A 25470-nucleotide genomic window follows, 5' to 3' on the forward strand; every position below is an offset into this window, starting at 1 on the left:
AAGAATAAATAAAAAGTCTATAAATCTATCCCATAGTTTGTAGATGCTATAACTTTTGCGCAAACCAATCAATATCTACGCATTTTGGGATTTTTTTTTTTTACCAAAAATATATAGTAGAATACATATTGGCCTAAACTGATGATGAAAATTTAATTTTAAAATTTTTTTCATTGGATATGTTTTATAGCAGAAAGTAAAATATATATAAATATATTTTTGGTAAAAAAAAATTCCAAAATGCATATATATTGATTGGTTTGCACAAAATATTAATAAATATATATATATATATATTTTTTTTTTTAAATTGTTAGTCTTGTTTTGTTTCTAGCGCCAAAAAATAAATAAAAACTGCAGAGGTGATCAAATACCACCAAAAGAAAGCTTTATTTGTTAGGGGAAAAAAGGACATCAATTTTATTTGGGTATTTTTATTGGATATGTTTTATAGCAAACAGTAAAATATATATAAATATATTTTTGGTAAAAAAAAAATCCAAAATGCATATATATTGATTGGTTTGCGCAAAATATTAATAAATAAATATATATATATATATATATATATATATATATATATATATATATATATATATATATATATATATATAATTTTTTTTTTTTTTTTTTTTTTTTAATTGTCAGTCTTGTTTTGTTTCTAGCGCAAAAAAAATAAAAACTGCAGAGGTGATCAAATACCACCAAAAGAAAGCTTTATTTGTTAGGGGAAAAAAGGACATCAATTTTATTTGGGTACAGCGTCGCACGACTGCGCAATTGTCAGTTAAAGCAACGCAGTGCCGTATCTCAAAAAATGGCCTGGTCAGGAAGGGGGTAAAAAATTCCGGAGCTGAACTTTTCCGCGATCCTTTCATTGACCAAAAGAAGACAAATTCCATTCTGCCAGTGGTTATGTGAGATCAGAGAAGTGGAGTGGGTTACAGGAGAGCTCAGAGCGCCCTCTAGCGGCAGAGAGTGTAATGTGTAAAGTGAGTCGCAGAGGGGTGAGTCAGGTCGGTAATCCCCTCCCTTTTACCTTCACTCCATTGTATAAATATACGGGAAGGCTGAGCCTTTCATCACATTACACAGAGACATCTCCGGAGGATAGGAGGAGTAGTGCTCTATACTGATAGCCCCGGATTATTATATACACTGACATTATACAAGAACACTATGGCTGGATTCATTCACAGCATGAACTGCCTTCACCTTCTACTCCTGAGTGCTGTCTTCTGCTGGCAGAGGACCCCAGCCCAAGGTAAGACCCCCCCCTGATAACCCATCATCTACATTTACATGTGCAGATAGATGATCACTTTATTATTGGTACAGAATACATGTCCTATCTCTACAATCTGTCTCAGTTCTAAGTCCTAATTCGTTTATATATTAAATGCACTGTCCCTTTAATTTAGTAAATGTTTGAAAATAATTACTAAAGTGTCAGATATCTTTAAAGGGCCAAATCCTGTATTGTGATCTCTCTGGGTGGGGGTTGGGGCAAACTAGATCATTGCCAGGGGGTGCCTAATAGTCACATGGTTTAAAAAAAAAAAAAGCTGCAAATATTCAGGCACCTCTGGCAATTATACAGTATACCCCAAGCCCTGTTACATGTGTTATGTATAATAGAAACAGGAATTCTTATGAATATTATCCTTCTATTCAAAAATAGAATTGTAATTGTCTTTTAAAAGTCCCAATCACATGCAATGTAGTAGGTTATTGCTTGGAATTTATTATTGTGAGGTTTACAAAGCAATAATAAAATAAATGCTTTATAGAAAATCTGTAATAAAAAAAATAAAAATATTATGGACTGTGATTGATAGCTATATATATATATATATATATATATATATATAAAATTTTTTATTTATTTTTTTAATTGGGAAGTTAGCATTGTGAGCAGTAAACATTTTAGATCTAGAGCAAAATTCTGAGTTGCTGGATTGTTTTATTGGCGGTAGATCTGCCCCGTGTGTTAAATTCTCAATATTAAAACCTTTACTTTTTTTTTTTTTTTTTTTTCAAAGAATCTCCTTATTTTTAAAAATAATCACAAACATACAATACAAATGTCTAATAATAATAAACCTACAAAAAATAATTATAAATAAATAAAAAGTTCATTGTGTTTGAGCCATATAAGCAACATAAGTAGAAGCTCTTGGTCTTAGAAATCATATAAATGTGTTGTGCTAGCTCTTGAAACTCTTAATTAAGAAAAATCACATGTGGATAACAATCCAGAAATTGACAATAATGTAATAAAAATAAATAAATAAATAAAAAATGACACCATGACATAAGCAATGCATTTGATGTGCCTGTATTCTGATTTGCCATACAGCAAGTTGACTGAACACTACCTAGAGGGTGAAGGATAATGCAATTATTATCCCAGCCCCAGGCATGACTTATTAGGTTTCCTACACACATGTAGCCTGCCCTGATATTGGTTATAAGGACAAGTTTCTTTGTTATGGGAATAGCAATAATGGATTGTAAGCTCTGTTGCCTAGCATTCCAAAGTATAATTATGGTTATGTATGTATGTGTGTATATATATATATATATATATATATATATATAAAAACAAAATTGCCTCATTTGAAACATGGTCTGGTGTGAATAATGAGAGTGGCAAGGAAATGTAATTTAATTCACGCAAAGAAATATCTAAACCATGGGTGTCCAACCTTTTGTCTTCTCTGGGCCACATTGAGTGTAGAGAAATTTCTTTCGGACCGCATATTAAATATATACTATAGTTAAGGTATACAAGTAATAAAATGCCGCAGCGCCCTTCCCGCGCTGCCACACCCCCGCACTAATTTAACACAACTAGAGGATTATCAAATGAAATGGAATCAGTATACAGAGGTTTACTTCTTCTGATAGATAATAAAGGAACACTCTATCCACCATGACTACTTCGGTGATTTGAAGTGGTCATGGTGGTAGGAGTCAGAAACACGGCACATGCTCCCCTCCCCCCTCTGAGGCAGCCTCTGCCTACTGTTAGTTGGAAGCTGCTGTGGCCGTGCCCCCAACCTGACTTCCTTTCCCCCCAGCAAAAAATAAATTGTCAGGGGGCAGTGGGCCGCATTGCCTGAGGTTCCGGGCCGCAGGTTGGACATGCCTGATCTAAACGATCGTCCTGCTTCTCAAGTTGTTAAAAAGAAGAGAGTACAGCAGAGAGCTTTTTTTTTTTTTTTTTTTTTTTTTTTTTTTAAACACACACCTGGCAATCCTGTTTAATATTTATTATTACTATTATACAGGATTTATATAGCGCCAAAAGTTTGTGCAGCACATTACAAAATAAAAGCAGACGTTACAATCCAATTTGGTACAAGAGGAATCAGAGGGCCTTGCTCATTATAGATAAACAATCTAAAAGGGAGGTTCAAGTGATCCAAAAGGTAATAACTGTGGGGGATGAACTGATGGAGAAAGCAAAAACACAGTGTATTAGTTAGAAGCAGCATAGGCTTTTCAGGGATTGTCTAAAGATGGATAACCTTGGCACTCCAGATGTTTTGGAACTACATTTCCCATGATGCTCATGCACTCTGTAGTGTAGTTGAGCATCATGGGAAATGTAGTTCCAAAACATCTGGGGGTGCCAAGGTTCCCCATCAGTGGATTAGGAGAAATTCTGACAGATTGGGGTAGGGAGATCCAAAGGATGGGAGAAGTCCTGGAGCTGATCATAGGAGGAGTTGAAAAGGAAACTAGAGAGCAGGAGATCTTGGAATGACAGAAGAGAGCAATTTGGTTGATATTTTTAGACTAGGTTACTAATGTATTATCCCACTACCAACTGTCCCTTTTAGGACTCTTTAGCCCCGTTCACACCTGTGCACCACTGAAACGCATGAAAAACATGCATTCCTAATGTAACTGTGCTGCGGTGATATTCATTCTTAATGGCACCCTAATAAAACGTGTTCTTTCACACCATAATGCATGGTAACAAAGTACCGTGCGTTCTGGTGTAGTGCATTTTTTAAAAGGGGCAAGCAGTTCTTTTTGAGCTAATTTACTGTGCTCAAATGAATAGGCTGTTCCAACACAGGAGCATGTTGCTGTGCCTAAAATGCACATCAACACAGACCACTGCACTGGTTGTGTGGGCACTGACCTTTCCTCACCCGTAAAGGTAAGTACAAAGGGGAACGGGGGGAGGTTGTAGGTGGTTGGTTTACCTTTCCATTTTTTTTTTTTTTTTTTTTTAGAAAAGGTGAATTTACACTTTAGGCATTATTTAATCTGCTTGTTTAGTTGCATGTGTATGAATTTTATTCCTGTGGCATAAAAACAATATTAGCCGCCAGTCAGTGGAACATAAAATAAATAATTAAAAAACTCTGTTGCAGGACAGGATGCTTCTAGTATCACAGGCCACTGGGAGCCTAAAATGCAAAAACTGGTTTATAAAGAGTTAATTACAGCTGCATACTTTGCAATAGTTGAAGATAAAAGTAGCGGAAGCTATGGGAGGCATGTCATATATAACAGCAGATCAGAGACGTATTGTGAAACAGCAGAGCAGAAATCCTTTAAACACATGTAAAAGGTCTGAAACATGTATGGAAATCATTTTAAGCCAAGGCCGTCTTCCTAACCGGATGGCCTGGTTTAGTTTTACTGTGACCTGCTGAAATTGTAATTAAAATAGCTTTCTGCTGGATTAACACAGAAAACAGTGTAGTAAGATTTGTGGCATAAAGCCCATTAAAATCCTTTCTGTGATCTGCGATCACCGGTTTATTGATCTTCACCTGCATCTGATAATAATGGCTTTCATTCATTTTCTGCTAAGGCCGAGTCTACTACAAAGTCCAAAGGTCTATCACATACCAGTAGAAAAGCAGTGCCAGCCTTAGTAGATTATTTATATAACACTAGCAACTAATTAGGTGTCAGTAGACTGTTGTCAGGTTAATAAGTCTATAATTGGCTGCTACAAGTTACTCACTGGGGTTGATTAATTAATTAAAACTGGAGATAGAAAATCTGGTGCAGCTGTGCATGGTAGCCAATTAGCTTCCAGGTTTTATTGTCAAAACGTAATTGAACAAGCTGAAGTTAGAAGCTGATTGGCTACCATACACAGCTGCACCAGATTCTGAGTGCTCCAGTTTTAGTAAATCTCCCCCACTGCTATGTCTCAGAATATAGCCGTATACAGATAAATAAATCCTGTTTAAATCTAATGAAATTACTTGTTTATTTATCATACTTGTAGTTTTTGCTAAGTCCACAAATTGTGCAAATATACGATTTGTTTCTATAAGACATTATAAACCCCAGATTTACTTTTACAGCTGTGGACATTGTCATGGCAGGCTGCCCACTAAGAAAAAAAAAAACACCTAGGATTTTTTCATTGCGTTGTGACCAGCAACATGGAAATTGCAATCATCATTTCCTTCTGCTTTTTCTTTTCACAGCTTTTTTTTTTTAACAGATAAAAATATTGTACACCGGAATATTACTCAATAGTATTCATTGAATATTTATATAAAAATAAATTATTTTTAATATTACTCAATAGTATTCATTGAATATTTATATAAAAATAAATTATTTTTAAGGTGTAAGTTCACCTTCAGCAACAGTTTACAAAAAAAAAAAAAAAACCCCAGATCCCCTGAATAGTACATACCAGTGCTTTCAAATGCCAATCTTGCTTGCCATTACTTATGCAGTTAGAGTAGGAGAGAGTGCATTGCACATGCGCGCAGCTTGAATGGGTCAGATTTGCCACTAGGGGGCGTACATTTGAAGCATCCTGCGCATGGCAAGCCAGAGGGGGTTAGAGAGACCCTTCCCTCACCTAATGTATGTATTGGCAATACTATGTTTACAATCTCCGCTAAGATACAGAACTTTAAAGGATAATCGTCCTAACCAATCATGTCAAGCACCAACACCCCACTAATTGATATATACAGAAGGAGAAAGCGGGGCTTTCCCGGTTCCCCACTCAGTGTAACGACACTCCAACACATACATGGGCACACTGTCATCAGGGCGTTTATAGGAGAGGTTAAGCTTGGGTTTGGAGGGAAGGGTCATGCTATTGTTTTTATCTATTGCATTGTACTGGTGTATAATGCCATATATATCAATCATGTGTTGGATTGAATTTTGAATATTTTTGATATTAATAAACTAAATGTTTTAAAAAAATTGTAAGGGTCGTTACACTGATTGGGGAAGTCTAGCACCGGGAAAGCCCCGCTTTCTCCTTCCTGTTTTTTTTTGTTTTTTTTATTTATTTTTTTTTTATAAGATACATAACTTGCTTTAGTTTGTTCGGCATAGATGTTTGCATGACCTACAGCTAAGTACATACAGGCATGCTGGATGTAGACACACCTATTCCAGTGTAGGTGAAAGCGTTTCCATATCCAGTATTTATTTAATTTGTGTTCTTACATTTGCCTAGAGTTCAGCTTTACCTGCCCGATGCTGTCTGTTTTGGTACTCTTGAAGCCTAAAGTTTACTGTATCATATATGCTTTGGCTGATTTACTGTACTTCAGTATAACGTCTCTGTCAACGTTTTTATTTGAATAATAAAGGATATTAAAAGATGTATTTACATAGTGGGCAGCATAGTGACTAAGTAGTTGGCACTTCTGCCTGGCAGCTCTAGAGTCATCGGTTTGAATCCCAACCATACAGAGTGATGTCACCAGCGCACCAAGATCTTCAAAATGGGTCCAAGGTTTATTCAATGATCACATCGTTACAGAATAGATGCAAACTCACCCTAGCTCTACCATATAGTGGAATGAATATGGAACAGAGTGTCGGTGCTCAGGCTGCAGCTTCCAGATGCATGCAATTGCTTCCAAGTAAAGCCTAGTACACACGCAATGATAATCGGCCGACAGATTGTCCGTCTTTTGTCCAGAGTGGTGTTTTGTTGGTTGGAATGTGCCTAGACTGCACTTAAATTTTCTCGCCCGACAAAATTTTACTTCAGAAGTGATGTCATGTGTTGGTTTGCTTTCTTTGTGTTTTTTCTCCTCTGAGCATGCCCAGTCTTGCTCATTAGATTTTTCCCTGTCGAAATCTGTACTGACTGCACGAAAATCGGCCGTGTTTTGACGGCGGACAAAAATTTTATAGCCTGCACACAAGATTTTTTTCGGCCGAAAAGTCGGAGTCGGTTGTCGGAAGCATCATGCTAACAAGCCGAAAATCGGCAGATCGGTCGTCGGATGAAAATTCCCTGCCGATTTTCGACGCGCGTGTACGAGGCTTAACAAGAAAAGCCTACACACAAATTCTTCATTTTGATGTGATTTATACTACATAACAGCAGTGTACACCATGGTAAAATTAAACACTTTTCGGCCATAGGCTTACTCATAGCAGGCTATAAGTAGGGCTACGGCTGAAACGCGTTATAATTTTACCATGTTGTACACTGCTGTCATGCTGGAATAAATCGCATCAAAACGAAGCATTCGTGTGCCGGCTTTTCTTGTTACTTGATCACATTGTTACAGCAGATAGCAACCTTTCAAAGTCACGCAGGATTCCTTCATCAGGCATGTGGTCACATGCCTGATGAAGGGGTCCTGCATGGTTCCCAAAACTATGCTATCTCCTGTAACGATGTGATCATTGATTAAAGCTTTGGACCCATTTTGGAGATCTTGGTGTGCTGGTGACCTCACTCTCCTAGTTCCAGACAGTGGTCACTTCAGCACCCACTAATGGGACATACACACTATAAGATTTTCTGAAGACTTTTTCCTTTAGACTTACCAAAACCATATAATATGAGGTCAAACCTAAACACTTTCAATTTGTATGCAATCTGGCAGGCCCCTGCACTACATAGAAAAGGTAAATCTGAAGGAAATCTAACCACAAAAGTTGGATAGTGTGTATCCAGCTTTACAAATACAGCCATCTCTACAGGAATGTGTGCGTTGGGAATAGTGCGTTGAATCCCAACCATGGCACTCCTGCCTGGAGTTTGAATGTTCTCCCTGTGCCTGGCTGGGCTTCTGCTGGGTACTCCGGTTTCCTCCCCCAAAGACATGCAGGTAGGCTAAAGCTGGATACACATTGTACAATTTTTGCTGTTCGATTTCCTTTAGATTTACCTTCGACTATGTAGCGCAAGGGCCTGCATGACTGCATTCAAATTGAAAAGTGTTTAGGTTTGTCCTCATATTATATGGTTTTGGTAAATCTAAAGGGAAAAAATGAGGATTGTAATAGTGTGTATCCAGCTTTATTGGCCTAGTATGGTGTATGTATAAATGTGATTTAGGGACCTTAGATTGTAAGCTCCTTGAGGGCGGGGACTGATGGGAGTGTACAATATACAGTATATGTAAAGCGCTGTGTAAATGGTTGGTCCTTTATAAGCACCAATAATAAATATTTAATTTCTTTTTTACAGATATAAACTTTCCAACAGCAAAGAACATTAAATGGACATCTGTCAACTTTAAAACCCTTGTAGAGTGGGAAGGCAAACCTACCAATTATTCCTACACAGTGGCAATAAGGAAGTAAGTAGAAGAGTTGATACATCATGTTCGTTCATGTAACTGCAACAGTCTGATTCAGTTGTCTGCTATGGACCTCACATACATTGTAATTATTGCTAAGCATGCTTGACAGAACGAGTGAATATGGTATATTGTGGTTCTTGTGTAATTCTTATTAGTAAGTACCCTTCCTTCAAATCTCATTATGTGTCACCCTGAAAGAGAAACAGAATTTAGATAGTATCATGGGAGTGATCAATAATGATACTCCCTTTAAATGACAATTAAAAAATATATATCTTGCATCCATAATTTTTCCATTATAATTCTTCTAACCCCCTGTCTTCTGTACACCTCGAGCAGCTGCCTCTTCTGCTCATCTCTAAATACAGAGCTTCAATGGACATGTATGAGACAAGTAAGGATATGCACTCAGAAATTTCAAAGCCAAGTACTGTACACCTTAGTACTCACCTAGCACTAACCACACTAATACGATATGTTTGCATTGTACAGTGGCTACATGCGTCTTATCTGAGTCGTATCTTGTCCCCATTAAAAGATGTCCCCTAAACTCCTTTTTCGGTATCCTAGGAATACATACAGTCAAAACTAAGTGTAATGCCAATGTTCGTAGACCGAAGAGCAGATTTTAATTAAATCTTGTTTTGAATTAAATAAAACGCATTTTGGGGGTTAAGGTACTTCCCCTTCCTTAGGGTTTAAATGCTATACACTCTTAATGAGACTGGGCTCAATAGAATATTTGTTATATAATAGAAAAGAATATAAGGCAAATCTGCTGCTATCACCTTCTAATTGTACAAGTTCTACAAATAATCCCATTTGGGTTACACAGCATTTTAAGTGGTTGTAAACTTCACATGTGAAATATGAACAAAGCATATCCCTCTATAGTGTGTGTTGTCTCAATCCAGAGCTCTAAGTGTCATTTCTGTCTGCTGCCTCATTCCTCTTCTATCTACATGAGTCACTAATGACAAGTTTTTTTGACACCAAGAGAAAAAAGGTGACAGGGGAGGGGGGATCAAGCTGATTGACAGCCTCAGCTCTGTTCCTGTGTACTGTCAAGGGGGTGTGTCCCTTCCTTCCAATCAGCTCTCACTGAGCTCTGCAGTGTGTTATTTCAGCTCCTCCCCCTGATTTCTGGAATCTCAGACAAGCTGTATAAATGATGGGCTGTGAATAGATGTAGAAGAGAAAAGTCTGTAGCTAAACAGTTACAACTTATGTTGGAGGATTTGTTTAATCTCTGCGTATCACCTGACAGTCACTTCACTGGGTATGCGAGGATCTGTAAGGGTTTACAAGCACTTTAAGCTATGAGGAAAGAAAATTGCCTGAACCTCTTAAATGTGTTGACTGTTTTACTCCATTCTAACAAGATTTAATGAAAATCATCTTGACTGTTGAGGGGCATAAGCCTGAAAACAAGTGATGAATAAATAACCTTGCCCACTGGAATAAACCACACATTCAACCATATCGTTGGAAAAGGGCAAGGCCACAGCTTTATTTAAGGACTTGACAATGTTTGGAAAAATAATTTTAACCAGTGCCAGTCACAGTTGCACTGTGAGCGCTTTTCAACATTAGGATAGTCAAAGAGGGGCCTGTCCTTACCAGAAGTGCTGGACAGACATTAACCAATTGCAAATTCCAAACAAGGGCATAGCAATTTTTTCCGCTGGCAAGCTCCAAAAACCGCTAATAAAGCTCTGACAAACCAAACATGTGGGCAGTTCTTCCAATCGCAGTTCCTTAAAGGCACAAATTTACCTCAGAAATTACCTTTTATTAGACCTCCAGCTCCACCCCTTCACCTTATGTCCCGTAGTCAACCATCCTTTAGCTAATTTGCATATTGCGAGTTATCATACCCAGATCCTGGCCATGCCCCCAACAGTCAGGGCGCCCTTTTCCCAATTGGAGCCAAGGGGCCCTTATTTAGATCTTTATAAACAAAATAAAGCAGGGCTAACGTGCACACAACGCCCTAATTAATTGTATAATAAAAGTGCAAAATTCATGTGCAAAAAAAAAATGCAAATTCATAGAAAAGGTCCAAATAAAATTAGTGTATCCAATAATAAATCAACAATGTGATATGATTGAAGATCAAAGTGGAAATCGCCATCACCAGCCACCACCAGCACAAGCCTCTTACCAAATCACAAGATCATAAATTATAATGGTCAGCTGTGCTAAAACCTGGCAGATGGATCTCATGGAGGAAAAGGCTAGCTGCAGGTGTGGGAATCCTTGTACTGAGGTTGATGCTTTCTGGGATTACTGGCTTTGAGGGCAGATTCTGGAGATAGTGTTCAGGAGCACCTCCTCAAGGGACATCAGCTCATCCACACTAATGTGGCACTGTTTAGCGAGTGATTCTGAGCACCATTCTGCTCACATTTTAAAAAAGCCTGTAACAGTTGAGACTAATTGAGGTCACAAACATTCCAAACAAGGGAATAGCCCATTACGGCAAATTTTTCCTGCTGGTAAGGTCCAAAAACCACTGATAAAGCTGTGACAAACCAAACATAGGGAGGGAGGCTGGGCAGCTCTTCCAAACGCAGTTCCTTAAAGGCCCAAATTTACCTCAGAAATTACCTTTATTTGAACTCAGGCTACACTCCTTCACCTCATGTCCTGCAGCCAGTCATCCTTTAGCTAATTTGCATTTTGCAAGTTACCATGCCCAGATCCTGGCCATTCCCCCAACAGTCAAGGCTCCCTTTTCTTATTAGGGTCAAGGGGCCTTCATTTCGCTTTGCAAGCTTTGGCATGGCACTTTCACAAGATTTATCCTTTATAGATTCTATGAGCATTGGTGTGGCACTTTCACTGATTTTGCTTCTTCCAAGACTTTGGATTGTCAACTTGAATAATTAAATGGGTCATTTACAATATTGGATATTACAAATGAGCAGAAACAAGAACCAATCTAGTGTCTTACAGAAGTGCTTTGGAGACTACATTGAGAGAGGGTCTACGCATTTCAAGTCTATGAAAAATTTTAAAAAAATACATAAATTTCGCTATAGATTCTCTTTAAATGGAATGTAATTTCAACTGTGGCGTTAGCAAATATTCCCTTTCCTGGGAATCCTAAGGCAAACCACTTTCCTTTGCCCACACCTTTTAAAGGAGGTGGAAACTGATTTGTATATTAATTGAGAGTTTTGAAGGCTCATGGGAGGGTTCAGTAGAACTTGAATTTAAATTAATTCCCTTCCATTCACAATAGGCCTACCACCTAAATTCCTGCAACGATTATCTTAAGCTTATTATCCAAGTCTTGCTAATGGGTAAAACCCAACACATTTTTTACACATTTTGTTGACGTCAGCCTATTCATTTTCTCATCCCACCCATATTGTGCCTCAAGGTGCAGTAAATTTTATCTCAGTGATTGATTTTCTTAGACCTGCATGGCCTTGTAGCTGAGTTTAATCTAAAATATTACATTCATGATTTCTAACTAATGTTGAGCAATGCTTTTCCTCATTCTCTTGCTGGGTTTGCTTTTCTGAGGCGTGGAACTTTTTTTTTCTCTCAAATGATGTATGTACAGACAGATGTGCTGATAACAAGGCTATTGACATAGGTGTGACCTGTGCATTGCTCTTCATGTTCCTGCATGCACAGAACTATCTGCTTCACTTGCAGTCTTTAGATCTAACATTTAAAGGAATGCAACTCCTCATAAAGTACCAGGAAAAGCAAACCTAATTACCGTGGACCACATTGTGCAGCTGCGGGTCTCATAACAATAAACTATTACCAGGAAAGTTCATATCTCCGAGTTGCTACAATGATTACCTACATACTGAATGTGCAAATATTTGGGCAGTAAAGGTGATTAAGTTGAAGTATTTTTATGCAGATAAAATAGGGAATGGGCAATATTTTTTTTTTTTTTTTGAAGCGTACGTATAATCAAAGATAAATCTGAGGCAATGTAATAACATTTTCCTGTTGTACAAATTAAAAGAAAGTGGAAGAAGACTTCTCCAGTAAAAATGGGATGCACACTCCCTCCAATGGCTCATGAGGCCCATGCCAAGATATTATTATTTATGTGGTTTCTGCTGATGAAATAGATGCTACTAATTGTCTAGTTTTTGCCTGAAATGCAGTCTTCTATGACCCTTCGTTAGAGACTACAATACCAGATCTCTTGCCAGTGGTCACATGGCTGGCTGCTGGAAATAAGCTATTTTCTGCAGGAAATGTGTGTTTTTTTTTTTTTTTTTGTTTTTTTTTTGTTTTTTTACAACTCAAAACCCCAACCAACAAGTTTCATCATCAGAGCTACTGCAGTTGAACAAAGGTGAAGGACAGCACAGCTTACGCATAGCAGCACTAGGGTTATCGGTTTGAATCCCAACCACTGCACTACCTGCCTGGAGTTTGCATGTTTTTCCTGTGCCTGTGTGGGTTTCCTCCCACGCTCCAAAGACATGCTGGTTGGTTATTTGGCTACTGTCTAAATTGGCCGCAGTATGTGTATATGTGAATTAGGGACCATAGATCGTAAGATTCTTGAGGTCAAGGACTTGTGCCATATAAAGCGATGTGTAAACTGACGGCGCTATTTTTAATGAATAAAAAATTTAAAAAAAAACAACAGATTCAGTACAACTCTGCAATACATGAACATTGAAGCATGTTTGACCCTTTAAAAACCCAGGAAGTTTAGAAAAACAAGTGGGGACCCTGACAAAAAGTCCAGTGGGCCTCCTAACTTCCTGTAGATGCGTACAACAATTCTGCCTCTTCTGAACTAAATTCCTAAGCAGTGTTGTCAGCTTTAGACCCCTTTCACACTTGTGTGACTTGTCCTGCAAGTTGGGACTGCAAAGTCGCATGACAAGTCGTACTCCATGATTTCCAATGAGTACTGTTCATATCTGTGCGACTTCAAGTTGCAACGACTTCAAAGTAGTTCCTGCGCTACTATGGTCCGATTTTAATGCCTTTTGAGGTCTATAAGCATTGCTTCAAGTCCAGTCAAAATTGTGGTAAAATTGCGTGACTTTTAGGTCGTACAGGTAAAAGGGGCCTAACCTGAGTTTCCTGGACTCCCCATATGTCACACAGATAGGAAATTGGAACCATTTTATTCTTCTGAAGCTTCTGAGTACAAGCTTGTACTTGGATGCTCCTTAGGAATGAATAGAGAATCCAGAGCATTTTGAACATTTTTTAAAATTGGAAGTGCAACCTAGATCTATGATCTTTTGTTGGATCAGGGACACTTTAGTATAAAACTGGGAAGGGGGTTGGGGAGAATAACATAGAAATGTAACTTCTTCAAAGTTGTAATTACATTTTTAAGCGTAAATAATTGATGTCTGTATATATTTATAATAAATTTGCTTTTTCTTCTTACAGCACACGTCTCGGTATATGGGAAAGGAAATGTCAGTACACCATCAACACAGAATGTGATGTCACAAATCTGCTTAAGGATGCCAATGCCACTTATAATGTCCGAATCACTTCAGAAGTTAACTCCGAGGATGTTCGTGCTGAAGAGTTTCCCTACACGGATGGCCCAGACTTTAATCCTTATGTGGAGAGTATGTGACATTCTTTACTTTTATCTAATAATAATAATAACAATACGACTGACTAAATAATACAGACTTCAGGTTTTTTAAATGTACTAACTAAAGATATAGGCCACCATGGTTGACCTTCGTTAGCCATGCGTTGCTTTTTCAAACCAGGGTCAGGTGTGGTTTTGAGTGCGACTGTTGGCCATCCATTCAAAATGGATGGGCTGCCTTGACGCAAAGTACGCTTGTGTGACCTAACGCTCAATATTGTGCCTTTGTTCCTTTGTTACTGCACAGGATTAGTATGAACCTGGCTTTAGTCACTTTCCCAGAAAAAAAAAAAACCTACAACATGTAGTTGAAGCAAAGTCAGAACTTTGTTATCAGCATCTTTCCAGCATTCATGTTTCGTGAATTCATTCATGAAGCCATTGGATCACTATGAAGTCTAGAGACTTTGGATTTTCAGAAAAAGAGGTCAACAGTGGAAGACAACATTTATCTCAGCAAAGGCTTTCTTTAAAAGACACCTCCACTCATAGGCAGCTAGTGTTGCTCCAGGAGATCCTTTTTAATGACTTGCTAGGTTATGTTAGCAGTTAGCCAACCTTTAGGATCTTGCTGCAGAAGATGATGGACCAAAGTTCACCTGTCATGAGAGAAGGACCTTGGGGTTGATTTACTAAAGGCAAATAGGCTGAGCATGATTGCAAGTGCAGTTGACCCAGAGATTACTAAATGAGGTAAAGCTTTACTTTACAAAGAACACTCAGTTACATGCAAGGAAAAAAAAAACAGCATTTTTGCTTGCACACGATTGGGTAATGAAAGTCAGCAGAGCTCTTCCTCATTTACTGAGCTCTGGAGCATTTTCCCTTCCTGAGTTTAACTAGGCTTGCAAAAGTGCACAGGCTATTTGCCTTTAGTAAATCAACCCTAGAGTGTCTTTCTGAAATTGCTACCTGTCTAGCTGTGTCAGGCTTCTATACTTTTAGGTCACAGGCCTGAAAAGAAATATGGCCTAAATGATTGTCAGGTAAATGTTAGAATGCCTTTTTGTTTATACTTGTTCCAGGTCAGTAACTCTAAGCCTCCATTCATACTACCGCGACTTGTCAGCCTGACAAGTCGATGTCCATGCAGTGCTACAGGACGCGTTCTAATAGGAGTGACACAAGTCACTCCGACTTAGAAAAGGGTCCTGTACTACTTCGGGGCGACCTCGGAGCAACTTGCATAGACATTCATTATATGAAGTCCGTGCAAGTCGCGCCGAAGTCACGGTGCACGCGACTTCACAGGTCGCCCCCCCGAAGTCGTGCCACATCAGTGTGAACCGGCACTTAAAGCCAATATATTAGTCTGACAGCCACAGAATTTCTCTTAAGGAGAGATCAGCAATGGCAGCCTACATAATTCTCGGAAGTGTACATAAAAGCTGAACTCCTGGCAAATATAACAGCACCACCACTTAAAGTGAATCTAAACCCCATTCATGAAATTGGACCTGGGCACATATATCTGTAGTGTTTACCTATCTCTCTAAAGCCCTAAGTCCCATGTTTTTCTGCTGCTCCATTCCTCTGTTATCAGCATGATAAATTCCGACAAGCTCTCCGACCACAGGAGATAAAATCAGCTGAAAATTCGTGTCCGGGTGGGTGCATAGAGAGATTAGCAGAGAGCTGGTCTATTCACAGCACAGCTCTGCATGTTGCTTCCTTCCTCTGCCTATATGGAGGGGGGGTCTGTGTGCCTTTCCTCCAATCAGCTGTCACACAGTGTATGTCAAGACTCTACACCCAGTGCTGGAACAGGAAGAAAAAAATCCTAACGCAATGTTCACTTTCTAAACAGTGTAGAAAGCTGAAGACAGCAGATATACAAACGTATGTAGGGGGATTTGTTTCATCTCTGTATCATCTGAGGCTGTTTACTTTTTGGGTCTATGTAAGGTTTTACATCCACTTTAATGCAAATTATTAAACCTTGAATGCACTTTTAAATGTAACTAGTGTACCTGAATTTGGCTTGATGTCAGCTTCTTGTAGTTCCCTGCACAGTAAAGCTCAGACTAGGATGGGAAGGAACAGCACTAAAAATCAATCAGCGGTGCTGTTTGTAAATATACTGAAAAGGAATATGCCATCATCTTGGTGCCCACTTATATGAATCACTTATTTAAAAATGTAATTTCTAGCTACCATCAGAGCCTGCATCTTTTTGTGGCTGGGTGTTGGAGTGTCACTGGAGATGACACATAGTAAAGACCGTGCCATGGGAAGATACCTTTTTGGATTAAACATTATTTTTCCCTTCCATTACTCTATACCAGTTCTGAATGGGGCTATTTTACAGAACCCAGGCAGGAGCCCATAGTTGTCATTGTTGCTAATCAGCTAAGAGCGACACCCCCCATACACAGCAGTATAAAAGAAGTATCAATACTACTATTTTCTTCTTCTTCCTTACTTGCATTGTTTATAACAAAGTGTTTTTCTGTCATTTTAGCAATCATTGGAAAACCAGCCTTTGAAAGTAGTGAATTTAATGAAGATCACACTCAACTCAAAGTTATTGTTAAGGATCCGCTAACACCCTACAGATTCGATAATAAAACCCTTAAGACTGTCCGAGATATATTTGGAAAAGACTTCCAGTATACACTTTTTTACAGGAAGGCTGGCAGCACAGGAAAGGTAAATATTCTCCCTTGTCATCGTGATCTATGTTCTTTTGGCCCTCTCTGGAACTTTTTGGACAATGAGGTTTCTATAGTTAAAGTCAGTGAACTTTTGTCAGAGGCTTTTCTACAATCTACAGAAGTATCCCAACTTTAATTGCTCCAGGCAAATATAAAAGGAGCAGACGAATGAGCTCCTCAGAGTATTTCTGCTTCTTCACTGTTCTATACCAAACTGTGGAGGAAAATAGTGAAGTTATTGTGCTGACTCCGCTGTTTGGGTGGACTATGTAAGGCTGGCTGTACACAAAGGCTATTTCAAACTGTTCCTGATGAACCAGTCAAAATTTGAGGCACGTGTGACCCTATTTGCATCCTCATTCCCAACAGTTCTAATCTAATAATTTAAAGATGCTGAATAGTGGCTGCATCCAATCGGATGCAGCAACTGTTCAAGTATTTTTACAGCTGCAAGTGGTGGATGCCAGAATACAATAGCTGGTAGGAGAGATGTCCATCCATTCTGTTTAGCATGGATTGGGGAATTGAGGTATCTAATTGTGTACAGCCAACTTTAATCTCAAGACTAGACATACAGAAATGCAAATCCTTTGGTAGATAAAACAACCCCTATATGAATATTTAAACTGTTTCATTTCAAAGCTGCCCATAACGTTTTAGTATTTTAAAGTGATTGTAAAGGGTTTTTTTTTTAAATAACAAACGTTATACTTCCCTCCTCTGTGCAGTTGGTTTTGCACAGGGCAGCCTGGATCCTCCTCTTCTCGGGTCCTTCCTTCTGACTTCTAGCCCCTCCCTCCTGTCGAGTGCCCCCTCTCTCTCTCCTGATTGGCTAACTGACTTTGACAGCCACAGGAATCAATGGCGCTGTGGCTAGTTCACAGCCAATCAGGAGGGAGAGTCCCGGGCGGCCGAAGGACTCGTGGACAGAGATGGGGTGTTGGGGAGGCTGCTTCATACAGAAGGATTTTTATCTTAATGCATAGGATGAATTAAAAAAAAAAAAAAAACCTTCTGACTTTACAACTCCTTTTTAAATCACTGCTGTTTCAATAAATTATATGTGTACAAAACAGCCTTTTCAATAAAGGGTAGTGGCCCAGAGCAACCAATTAATTTAGAGACCCAAAGAAAACCGATTAGTGTTAGACCCAGAGCAACCAATTAATGTGGTGACCCAGAGCAATCAAGTTGTACAGTGACCAAAGCAGCAAATTGGTTTAATGATCCAGAGCAAGTAGTACAGTAACCCAACCAAGCAGAACTAATCTTTCATCGATCTGACAATATAAATTTTGAAATCTGTTTGTTATTAGTTATTCCACAGTTCATCTCTGTTCACACTTTATTCCATTCATTGAGCCGTTTTGTGTTTTTAACTTCTTGTTAACATATACTCTGTAACTTAGCGGTATTAAGTCTCACATTTCCCATTCTGTTTTCTCTGTAGAAGGAAGCATATTCTGCAAACAATGAAATTGTTATCAGCACATCCAAAGGGGAGAGCTATTGCTTTTATGTGCGGGCAACCATTCCATCTCGCAAAGTAGACCGCTACAGCCAAGACTCTGTTGAAAAATGCGCCTCGTCTGAAGGCAGTAGTGGTAGGTAGACTGTCTGTCTGCTTTCAAGCATTCTGTTATCATTTTGGAACATAACAAATCTTCTTTTTGAAAAGAAAATCTGGCCATAGTATATCTTGAAATAGTATGTGTCATGTTTAAAGATAGAGCAAAATAGCAACAGTTGTCACTGTAAATTCACCTTAATGATTGTAGTATGTTTTAATGCTTGGAGCATATCTAAACTCAAAAACAAAATGTAATATATTGCAGCTTACCAGTCCTTCGATGTGGTGACTGCATTCCTTTCCTTTCTTTTACAGAAACAAAATTGGCTGATGTATTAGGGGTACCACATCCATATAATAGTAGCTTAGAATAGAAAAGTAAACAAAGGTGGACTTTTAAAGGTACCAGTTTAAGACATTAGTATTTTAAAAACAATTACTTTTTTTTTATATTAAAATAGAAAAAATAGCTCACTAATATATATATATATATTATATACACACATACATTTTTTTTTTTTTTGGGGAATTTCTCTATATTATATTAATAATTTAATAAAATTGTCGTCACTTTCCCTAACCCTCTATCTATCAGCATTCAAAATATATTTACAACACTTGGGATCAGCAGTTAAAAAAAATTACCCAAAAGGTGTCATCGCTATCTATTGCTATTCTGCTGGACACGTAATATGGTGGAGCATCCTCTTGATGCATTTCTCAGAACAAAATTCAGCTTTTTCACAAGAGCTGTTTTTTTTTTTTTTACTGTGTGTGTGTGTGTGTGTGTGTGTGTTAAGGCACAAATATACATCATTTATACAATATGTGTATACTTGTAAGTCCTACCAATCCACCATGTATAGCTGCCCCCATAGTCACAGTGGAGATAAAAGCATAGACGTAAAGGGACAGGAAGTGTGTTATTTAAAGGATTATCAGTTTAAAATATTGGAGAAATGTCTAAAAAAGCAAACTAATGCAGGCATTACATTTTAAGGAATGGTAAACTGCAATATATAACATTTTGTTTTCGACTTCAGATAAGTGCTAAAGGGGAGTTCTATAAAAGTCATGGAGATAAATATGGAAGACAATCTTCCATAACTGTTTTTATAAGGAGTGACTTCAATGTTAATGTTGATACAAAGAGGGCACAAAATTATAATTGTATTGTTTGTGCAAATGGAAAACTTTTATTCCTTGGCAAACCTCAAACCCTACAAACTATATCCCTAAATGAAAACATGAAGCAAGTCATTGTTCTTGTCAAATTTCTGAAAATCATAAACTTTGTAATACCTAATATTATGCATAAATAAAGTGTACAATAATGCAATATCGCTTTAAAAACTTGAGGTCTTTAATCATGAAATGTAATGGAAAATTTAATATATTTTAACTTTAGAGGAATGCGCTTGTTAGCACAATTTATGTTTTTCCTCTGTTGAAGTGTCCCACCATGCCAATGTACAGTGTCCCACCATGCCAATGTACAATGTGTCCCACCATGCCAATGTACAATGTGTCCCACCATGCCAATGTACAATGTGTCCCACCATGCCAATGTACAATGTGTGGGTATATATTTTAGACCATGCCTCTTAACATACTTTTGCTTTACAGCCGCCAGAGGTTTTGCAGCCTCCACTGTATTTTTGTACCTCTGTGTAAGTTGACTCCTCCATAATTACTTCATAAGACATGTGGGAGATGGGTCCTCTTGCATAACACTTTCATTAATGCTTTTCAGTCCCTTCCCACGGCAAAACAGGTCAATAAGTCAAACGCACTTACTTACAGACTTCCCTCTGTTCTCATAAACTCAAGCCTCCTATTTCACTGTCTGTTTCTACCAACACATTGCTGGTTAATGTGTTGTGACTTTCTCTGAATAGTAGATTTGTTAGAGGTGGTGTTCATTACTAACCATTAGCAGCAATAACCAATGTTCAGCAGATTTGGCACTGATTTTTGAGAGTGATGCAATTACTCATCTATGTACCGTTTTTTATTTTTTATTGATGTGTGCTTATAGACAGCATTATAATGCATTAAGCACTAAAGACATATTGTTGATAACATAGAATAACTACTTATGTCAACTATGACAGACAAAGAATCCAGACTAAGCAATGGTTTTCAGATCCTAGAAACTGGTTGGTTAGATCAATAATATATTGGTTTTCATGTACTAAGGGAGAAGAGAATGTTCAATTGGCAAAAAAGATTTTCCATTGAGTGAATACTTAGAAGCAACGTTCACTCAATTAATATTGTTTTTTAGTGCCTTAGACCTCATGTGCATGGCCAAAATATGATAGAAATTTGGCAACTAAGTTGGTTAGTACATTATACAATAATATGGCTAGCGATTCGATTTGATTCTTTTAAGGAAACATGATTTCAACCAATCAAAAATAATAATAAATTTAAGAGGGTATCAGTACGAATCTGCCTTCTGTACCCAAACCCATATATTAAGAGATTGGGCCTAGCCTATCTCTAGAAGGACACCGTTATAAAGTGTTTCTCCAAACAAATTCTACATTTCCAGTATCACACTGAATAAATTATACATTTCCAGTAATGCTGTAATATATAATAGTAACCAACAAATGGAACTAGAGGTCTGCACTAAGCAGGCAGTATGGCATCTCTTGAAGTGGTGACTTTCTAAAAGTTTTTTTTTTAACACAAGCACAAAATTTCAGTACGTTTGGCATCATGCCTCGCTGTATACAGTTTTTTTTTTTAATAAAGCGGAGCTCCACCCAAAAGGGGAAGTTCCGCTTTAAGGACTTGTTCCCCGCTCCTCTTAAACAATTGGCACTTTTTGAGGAGTAGATTCCCACTTCCCTCTTCCGTTCTGAGTTCGTCAACAGAAGTTCTCCTTTCTCCCTCCCCCCCCCCCCCCCCCGCAGTCTTCTGGGACACTGACAGGTCCCAGAAGACTTCATCCACCACTCACAAATCACAGTGCGACTTGCGCATGGTCAGTGGGCACCCGGCTTCAAAGCTACAAGCTGTCAAAGCCAGGTGCCCATAGTGAACATGCTGGGGACCGAAGACAGCAGATGAGACCGCCTAGGGTGAGCTCACTGCTGGATCCTGGGACAGGTTTTTTTTTTTAAAAGTCAGCAGCTACACTTTTTGTAGCTGCTTACTTTTATTTTTACCACAGGTGGCTGGAACTCCTCTTTTAAACAAATCTTTTTGTGAATCTATTGCAGAATTCCTTACCTGGGAATCCTACCAGTAACAGCTTTTCCTTATGAAAGCTGACAACACTAAGCCACTTCCTAGTAATTGGCAGCAGCGTTGTCAACCTGCCGAGTGTGCTTTTTTAGTTGGCCATTGGGCTGCCTATGAGGGATCTAAGGTAGGCAGTCCAATGGCCAACTAAAGGAGCTCAAAAAAAATAATTTCCTTAAAAAAACTGTATACAATGAAGCATGATGCCAAACATATCTAAACAAAGTGAGAAAAAAGTGTATAGGGCACAACGCCTCAGTTTTGTTTGGCATCATCAAAAAAATTCCTCAATACTGTGAATGAATAACGGAATTTTTGTAAAATCTTACCTGTAAAATTCCTTTCTCTGAGTCCTCCGACAGTCGCCGCCTCTTCATATTCGTCACATATGGGGGTATTAGACTTTGCTCCGAAGGAGTAGCTAGGCAACAGAATATGTTAACAATAAAGCTTTAACATATCCCACCCTCAAGGGGTGGTCCCCTCAGTCAATACCCTCCTACTTCCTGCAACCATATCTCAGTTTTAGTGGAATAGCAGTAGAGTATACATTCAAACCCCAAAAGAGGGGCGGGGGCGGCGACTGTCGGAGGACTCAGAGAAAGGAATTTTACAGGTAAGATTTTACAAAAATTCCGTTTTCTCTTACGTCCTCCGACAGTCGCCGCCTCTTCATATTCGTCACATATGGGGACGTCCCAAAGCAGTGCAAACATGAGGGGTGGGAAACGCATCCGCGCCGAAAGGCAACGCAGTCTCCACATCAAAGAAAGGAACCTTACCAAAGGAAGGAAACCAGCTGGGCAACAGCAAAAATAAGTGCTCAACAGGAGCAACAACCCAGGAAAAGACAAAAAACCCAGGGGATACAAAAAACAATCCCAACAGCCAGGAGTCCCCAACAAGGGACCCTAGGGAACAGCCGCACTAAGAACCTTGCGGCCAAAGGAAGCATCCGCCGATGCCTGAACATCTACTTTGTAGAATTTTGTGAAAGTGTGCACGGTCGACCAAGTCGCCGCCTTACACACCTGGGCTACAGAAGCCCCATGACGGCAGGCCCAAGACGTACTCAGAGATCTAGTAGAGTGCGCCTTCACAGGCACAGGGGGAACCTTCCCCTGCAAGGCATAGGCCTGTTCAATGGTCTGCCTGATCCATTTCCACAAGAATCACCGTGCTGCGTTCCGAGTGTAACCTGCGAAGGAACCTGGACAGCAACTGAATCGGTGGAAACGCGTACATCAGCCTGTACTGATGCCACGGGGCCACTAACGCGTCCGACGCGTCTGCCCGAGGGTCGCGCGTCCTTGCCACGAACCTCTTCACCTTGTAGTTGAGGCGAGACGCGAACAGGTCCACATCTGGAAGACCCCACTTCGCGCACAACATCTGGAAGACAGCCGGGTGGAGAGACCATTCCCCCTGATCCAGGGTCTGGCGACTCAGATAGTCCGCCTGCCAGTTCTCCACTCCCGGAATGTGAACCCTCACATGGCGTGGGGAACCCGCACAGGCGAACAAACCGCTGCACATGAGGCAGGGAGAGTCGCAATTCAAGACGCACACAATGGAGGTTAAGAAACCGCACAGCGTCCGGTGAGGTAGCCACCTCACCAATCATCCCTGCACCGAACAGGGATGGGTCGTTCACTGTGCCAGGAGCGTTACCTGGCTGAACGCTCGATGGCAGACTGGGAAGCCACTGACCCACGACCTGCGACCAGGGGGATCAGCCCGAGACCCAGTCCGCATGATCCTCTTCGTCCGAAGAACTAACTAATGCTGACAAAAATAACAGCTAAGTAAAGATAGAGAGAAAACTCAAACAAAATATTAAAAGAAGAAAGAGTCTGGGACAGAAAGTCCCAGCACAGAGAGAGCCAGCCACTCCTGACAAGCTAGACATTAAAACTGAGATATGGTTGCAGGAAGTAGGAGGGTATTGACTGAGGGGACCACCCCTTGAGGGTGGGATATGTTAAAGCTTTATTGTTAACATATTCTGTTGCCTAGCTACTCCTTCGGAGCAAAGTCTAATACCCCCATATGTGACGAATATGAAGAGGCGGCGACTGTCGGAGGACGTAAGAGAAATTTTTTTTTTATGTTTGGAAGGAACAAAGATTTTTGAATGGGCATTAAATAATATAATAGCCCCTCACGTTCCTGACATCATTCATTTTCGGTGAACTTATGTAGTATTTGCCACTATTTAGAACAAGCTTTTTGGCACACTTTTAACTACCGTGTGACCTCCTTGAACATGGTGTCTGCAACTACTAACAGAAGGAGCTTTGGTGGAAAAGCTAAATGTCATAGCATATGTATCCTTACAGATACATATATCTATATAGTATACCTAATGCATGCTTATGTGATCCAATGTGTTGTAATAATGGCACCTAACCTATGTTTTTCTGTTCTCTTTTCAGAACTTGATTTTACTATTCTGGTTGCTGTAATCGTAGCAGTTGTCCTTGTCATAGTCATTATAATTCTGTTGGTGATCGTGTGCATGTGTAGAAAGAAGAAAGAAGAAAAGACAAAGGAGACAGAGCCACTAAACGATGTTTAAATCCCAGCTGAGATAATTGTCTGTGTTTGACTACTGCTATATGTGACTGCACAGTACCCGCTACTGCAGAGGAGTGGAGCAAGACTGAGTAGTGTAGGATGATCTTAGTTTCTATGAAACATTTAGGTTATTTATTTTTTTGTCAGTTCTGACTTAAATCCTGTTTAGATTTTGTGAATATTATTATGCATTCCTTTTTGCAATATGTTTCAACACTAAACAATTTATTTTTATAAATATTAATTATAATATGGATTTAGATGATTAATGGTTTGGGTAAATCAGTTCTAGGAAGCCTAGTGCAAAGTATGCTTTATAATAATAAGAATTGTAATAATAGATGTAAAAATAATATAATGTGACTTGAAAGCACTACCGGAAAACACTACCAAGGGTACAAAGTATAATGTGGGGAAAGGGCACGGTACAGAAGAATGTGGTACAAGAAATGCCTGTCCTTCCTCACTATATAGTTATTTATTATATTTCTATGAATTGTTCTATGCAGTAAGCCTCAGCAAGCAATTCACAGCAGTCAAATCTGAATTCCGGATGGTTGCAGTGGGTTTCTTTCCAAATAAAAGCCTTAGAGATCTTGCTTTATACACATTTGACGTTCGTAATGTGGCATGCACACTGCAGTTCTTTATTACCTGTTGTTAATCATTACTTTTCTACTTTGCTTTGTTTACTTAAAAGTAACATGTAGGTATGAAAATATATTGTGGATCTACGGTTTTCCAAGATCTGTGCTTATGCAATAACTGGAATGCTCCAGGTTGTTGACTTATTTCTGGAATGTTTTATTAGCAGTGGACGTAGAGTTTACAGCCTGCCATGAGTTTCCTGTTGAGGGGGACCTAACCTTTACAGCCAATCTCAAACTACACTACCATTAAGTTATGAAATCTGGGGTTTTTATTGGCTGTACCATTAGTGGCATCATAAAGGGTCAGTCCACCCAAAATGTTTACTTGTTTAAACTGCCTAACAGTGCCTTCTGTGTCTCAAGGACTCCAATGATGAAACCTCTTTGTAAGCTCTAAAAGTCAAATCTATACGACAAGATATATATATATATAATTTTTTTTTTTTTTTTTTGCAATTGTCTTTCATTCCCTTTGTGATAAGGCAGGCCCTTGCACTACATAGTTGTTGGTAGCAATAAAGAAGATTGTACGATCAGTTTGTAATGTGTATGGGAACAGCTCAAGTTGGGCAGGAACACCCAAAGT

At 39.0% G+C, this 25470-nt stretch overlaps 1 protein-coding gene across 2 annotated transcripts; it reads left to right on the forward strand.

The window, feature by feature from the left end:
• Positions 1–1060: 1060 nt before the first annotated feature.
• Positions 1061–24370, forward strand: F3 (coagulation factor III, tissue factor). Of its 2 annotated transcripts, XM_082265528.1 has the most exons (7): positions 1061–1264; positions 8450–8561; positions 13962–14149; positions 16640–16827; positions 18283–18436; positions 20029–20072; positions 24093–24367. In XM_082265528.1, the coding sequence occupies exons 1-7, from the start codon at positions 1180–1182 to the stop codon at positions 24120–24122; spliced, it is 801 nt and encodes a 266-aa protein (XP_082121654.1). In that variant the 5' UTR covers positions 1061–1179; the 3' UTR covers positions 24123–24367. The 2 variants fall into 2 exon arrangements, with proteins under 2 accessions (XP_082121654.1, XP_082121653.1); XM_082265527.1 differs by lacking the exon at positions 20029–20072 and having other exon boundaries at positions 24093–24370.
• The last annotated feature ends 1100 nt before the right edge of the window (positions 24371–25470 follow it).

Source organism: Pelophylax lessonae (assembly GCF_965119305.1).
Source record: "Pelophylax lessonae genome assembly, chromosome: 8".
In the NCBI taxonomy this organism is placed as follows: Eukaryota; Metazoa; Chordata; class Amphibia; order Anura; family Ranidae; genus Pelophylax; species Pelophylax lessonae.